Source organism: Curcuma longa, chromosome 11 (genome assembly GCF_044706935.1).
Source record: "Curcuma longa cultivar G26 ecotype Majalengka, Jawa Barat chromosome 11, ITB_CL_G26_1.1, whole genome shotgun sequence".
Classification (NCBI taxonomy): Eukaryota; Viridiplantae; Streptophyta; class Magnoliopsida; order Zingiberales; family Zingiberaceae; genus Curcuma; species Curcuma longa.
In genome coordinates this window covers 32,060,415-32,065,526 of record NC_133871.1, presented here as the reverse complement: position 1 = coordinate 32,065,526, position 5,112 = coordinate 32,060,415, and the positions used below count along the sequence as shown (strand labels likewise).

The window sequence follows — 5,112 nt, the reverse complement described above, 5'->3', positions numbered from 1 at the left end:
CTATGAAACAATAAAGCTGAAGGCTTAAGAGAATTTTTACAGATTGGTCAGCACTCGAAGAACATGGTCGACGAGTGGTGAGTTGCCAGATTAATTCTTGCCAAAGTTGCAAGTTCTTAATTCCACTTCCAAAGCTACCTTATCTCAAGCTTCTGGATCTCCATTGTGACTTGATTCATTGGAGAAGATTGGCCCTGAATTACACTGCAGGCGATTTTCTAATGTTAGCCAGACAAGTTCTTTTGCATCCAACTTGGAAAATTGTTCACATGATACATAATCATTTCTTTGATAACAATAGGTTGTAAATGCTAAAACATTACATTTAAATTTGAAAGTATCACAATGAAATACTCAACTCCAGCAGACATTTTGGCATGTCGGCTCTAAGATTATTTCACGAAAAGCATTTACGACATGATCTAGTCATTTTACAAACTGATGGGAGAATCAGTCAAGTCAATTATCCCCATGCCAACAGGATTCTTCTTGTGCTTATTCCTGCAAGAGCTTATTAAAAAGTTGGGTGGTGTTACAAGATTTATTACATCACCGTCAGGGGAAAGGACCTGTCTATTTGATGAGCAGCTTCTTGGAGTAGAATCCAACACTAAACACTCGAGGTCCTTTTGTTTAACATGACTGAATAGGCCTTCAGTGCACGACATCGGAGCTGCGTCCACAGGGATTCTGCTTTCTTCTTGGCCCAGTTCAGGAGATTCAAGTAAGCAGTATGATTCAGTTGTCTCCATTGGCTTTCTAACACTGCTGAAACCCTTCCAAATCTTTGGATCATAACTAATCAATGCCTCCTTAGAATTCATAACATTCACATTTTCGACTGATGACTTTTCTTTAGCCTTTGGTGATGCAACAGAGCAAGGTGCTGCCTCTGACTCCAAGGACTCTCTGAAATGATCTTCTTTCCTCCAACGATCAGGAGGATCCCTGACTGTCATTTGTGCATTATTGCCTTCAACCCAACATGCTGAGATTGAACTCTCTTTGTCATCATCTTCGTGATAATCTTCTTCACTGCTATCGTCCAATATTGGACCTTTTATGTAGCAAGGAAGTTCATCCATCACGCAGAAAATAGTTTTCATTTGCTTTGGTAATTTCGGGCATCCATCAATATACTTCATGTACTTCGTTGAAAAGAAATTGACAGTGGCATTCAAGCTGATCCAAGGATGAACATTGTTTCTTTCTCAATTAGAGCCAGAAAAAGATTAGAAACTAAATGTATAACTACTCAAGTCTTACTTCTCCCAAGCCGGAAGTGACAGCATAGTATAAGCAAGCTTGATCTTATTTGCTATCCCAGAGAGAGATTTAAAGCTCGAAGCAGCTTTTCTAACAGCAAGAGATTCTGTTGGATGCTGCCAGGCCCATTCAAACTGCAAATGTATGGTTTGACAAGTTCTAATGACATACCTCATTGCTCAGGGAATTGCTTTGTTATGGTAATCTGATCATAATGTGAAGACAAAGCATTCTATACATTTATCTCAAAAGATGGATGTGCTAGAAAAGAAACCAGTCGTATACATTTTTTATTTAAAAAATTATTATAATTGTTTTTACCAGCTATCTAGTACTTCATAGTAACCCTAATAACTGGTTCTTGTGATATCCACTAATGGCATCCTTACTGACCTCTTATAGTCAGAAAATTGTAATCTTGAAGCTCATAACCCGAACAAAAGCAGTGAGTTAAGTATTAGCAGAGGAAAATGAACCTGCAGAGCAGAAACATTCGAGGGAAAACCATAGATGCAAAGAGTCATCTCCCATGGACGCCCACGTTTCGTCCTCGATGCTCCGCACCTTATCTCGCCGTTGTGCTGCCTGATTCTCCTCCGAGGATTGACTGTAAACCTGAATTTTCGTGGAACACAATTGGGAAGAAATCATCTTGGTAGTTATCCACCAACAAGAAAAACTCCATCAGCAAGGGAAAAAAAAGGGACTGTTCCAGTAAAGAAACGCAATTCTCCATCAGAAATTCTCGCAACTGGGAAATCTTAAATTTGGGGCTTTCTTTGGACCAATCAGATCGAATGAAGGGGGATTAAAAACGAAGGGAAGTGAAATGACAGAGATTGAGAGAATGGAGTACCCGATGTAAGTGCGACCTTTGTGGCGAGGGCACAGAGAGGCAAGCAAATAGCAGGCAAAGAAACCCTTCCCCTCTTGCAATTCCTCCTCGCTCGCGTTCGCATCTCCATATTCTTCTCCGTCCTCCTCCTCCGGCAGCCTCTTCTCGACAGCTTTCTCCTCGCCCTGCGTCGCCGTTCGCCCCTTTCTGGATCTCATCCTCTCTCTCTCTCTCTCACTCGCTCTCTCTCTAGGGTTACGGAATTTGAACGACTTGACCGTTAGGACCTTAAAATGATGGTGCATCAACTGCGACGGTTGCGATCTTTGGTAATTAAAATTGAACGGATCAGATTCAATTTTTATCATAGTGCATTGTGAATGCTTAAAGTGGGAATTGACATTAAATTGGGGCAATTAATTAGAACCATGCGAGAGATTAATGATGAGCATTGAATCAAATGTATGCTTAAAATAACACATTTGAATTAGAATCAATTCATAGCTTTATTTCATCCATTATTTATTTATTTATTTATTTAAAAAATAAAAAAAGAATAAACAATGTTCCAAGATTACTACAAGCTCATGACTTAAAATTAGCATATGAAGATGTTTCAATAGGATAAATTAGAATTAATGTTGATTTGGTGCCTTAGTAGAGTTTAGTCATCATAAAGTTGTGATTTGTGAAAAGAATCACTACTATTGTGATATTTAAATATATTATATATTTATTCACTTTTAAATCATACTATAAGAATGATTAGCATTTTTTTTATTTACGTTAAGCCGAAATTATATCCTCCTACCGTCATGATCAATTGTAATTTCTCAATTTAAGTCTTCTTAGAAATAGTCCTAAAGTCAATTGTGTGAAACCGCTAGAATAACAGATTTCATCTTGTACAGAAAAGAATGATTAGCATTTTTTTTATTTGCCTCGTTAAGCCATAAAATAGATTATCATACATTCGAGCATCAATTAGTAATGAATTGTTAGATCAAAAAGTTTAATATTGAGAAACAGATTTTAGAGAAATGGAATATTGAGATGCAAATTAAGTAAAAGGAAAGAATTTTTTTTCGAAACTATAATTTAAGAGTCTTCTCTCTCTATAAAGGTCGATATTCTAGTTTTACACTATATTCGTAGCACAATAATTTTAAAAGGAGAAATTAGAGTTTTATTCATTCTTTCTCATGCCAAAAAAATCAGCAATAAATATTTTCATCTTAAATCTTAAATATGATGAAATTCACATATATCTTTAAAAAATAATAATCTATTTTGAATCCAACTTGTCTTATACGATCGATCTCACGACTATCTATGAAGAAGTAAATCAGAAAACTTTTGTGAGGGTCAATTGATTACACCTGCTATGACGAAGATAGGCATTACCTCATATATTCTAAAACGAGATTCGACCACTTTGCCTATTTCGATTTTTGGACCCACTTCAATAAGGTCTGCCCCAAAATAGTAACCAACTTAACCAGTACTTTTTCATGTATTTTTAATGTGAGACTTTAATTATCAACAGAATACAATTCATTGAAAGTTGAGAAGTGTTTGTATACATCAAGTTGACAAAATTCGAGAATGATAAAACCTACTGAGGCATAAGCTCTTCTATTTGCTAATGGACTGTCTTAAGCCAGACAATGGAATATCATGCATACAAACAAGAAAACTCAATTTATTACACAGATTGCAACTGATCTCTCACAAATTTTAGTTTAAAACCTGTCAGATGACTTATGACATTTAGCAGCTCATAAAAGCTTTTGATTCAAAACGCTTGAATTGATCATGTAGATCAATTTGATTACCTCTCATACAAAACTTGTTGGAGAAATTCTAATGTAGGAAAAAGATATTATTTGGAGAATGTTTTTCTAGCAAAAGGGTTTTCTATTGACCTAATCTACTTGGATCCCAACAGCTGCTCATTACTGTGCTTGGCACTATCTTCCTTTATCCTAACAGTCAAAATGAACCATATGGCAATTCCAAACTACTTTTCTTGTATTATCATTATCCAGAAGGATTTGTACATTGCCAAACATCCACAAAGGCTTCATTGTTTGACTTCTTTTAATTGATGGGTAACAACTTTTCATATAAGTGCAAGCTAACTGGCAAAGTGGTGGAATTGATCATAACTACGAGTCACACCAAAGACTTAAAAATACAATACAAAGTCAAAGTTCAAGACAATAAATTATAACTACGAGTGCCAAATTATAGGTAAACTGATTAGTGCTTGCCTGAAGATTGTGGTGGCTAGCTAGGCATGCATTAGTCACCACAATGGACTAAAGAAACAATTAAAATCAATATTTCAATATCACACACCTAATTTCAATTTTTTTTTTCTTCGAATAATGCATCCCAATTTATAAATTTTCAAAAGGCTGATATTCTCTTTTTTGATACATCAATATACCAATCAAAATGTTTCAAGTATAATAGTTTAATGAACCAAAGTAGCTCCATGTCAAAAACACAAATTTATATACTCTTAAAAGTCCCTAAAAAAAACTCTATAAATATGCTCCTACCTTCTCATTCAAATATATTCCCAGTCTCATCTAAGTTTTTATATTCTTGTGAGTTGATTTACACCAAGAGTATTATGGGGGAAAAACTTGAAACACTTTTCAGGCAAAATAATTATTATAGAGGTTATTTGAGAAAATGCTCTTTGTAAAATTAAAAGAGGAATTTCCTTATTCTTCATAGATGCTCAATCATCATATTCTTCATATATAACACAACTCTGCATGTGCAACATTTCAGTTTCAATTCCTTAATCTATAGTGAAATGGACAAGTAGATGCTTTGTCTCATAAAATCAGCTATTGAATCTTAAATAGTTAATTGATGAACTTAGATGCAAGTATAGGTAGGTCTCAGTGGGAAACTTTGGTTCACATGGAGGAGTATAAATATGTAGTTCATCTCTAGAACCAACATCACATTATTCAGAATTTAAGTTGCTACTA

The 5,112-nt window shown here is 35.1% G+C and overlaps 1 protein-coding gene across 1 annotated transcript; it reads right to left on the bottom strand.

Moving 5' to 3' along the window:
* Nucleotides 1-431: 431 nt before the first annotated feature.
* LOC141837726 (uncharacterized) lies at nucleotides 432-2,319 on the bottom strand. Its single transcript, XM_074725104.1, has 4 exons — nucleotides 2,123-2,319; nucleotides 1,743-1,881; nucleotides 1,267-1,400; nucleotides 432-1,182 (listed from the first exon to the last, which is right to left on the bottom strand). The coding sequence occupies exons 1-4, from the start codon at nucleotides 2,317-2,319 to the stop codon at nucleotides 432-434; spliced, it is 1,221 nt and encodes a 406-aa protein (XP_074581205.1).
* Nucleotides 2,320-5,112: the final 2,793 nt, after the last annotated feature.

Excerpts from the sequence above, each read along its gene's own strand:
- LOC141837726 (XM_074725104.1), bottom strand. The coding sequence starts at position 2,319 with ATGAGATCCAGAAAGGGGCGAACGGCGACGCAGGGCGAGGAGAAAGCT. Across the intron at positions 1,401-1,742 it reads CGAATGTTTCTGCTCTGCAG|TTTGAATGGGCCTGGCAGCA; the intron begins GTTCATTTTCCT and ends ATACATTTGCAG. Across the intron at positions 1,183-1,266 it reads TCACTTCCGGCTTGGGAGAA|CTTGAATGCCACTGTCAATT; the intron begins GTAAGACTTGAG and ends TCCTTGGATCAG.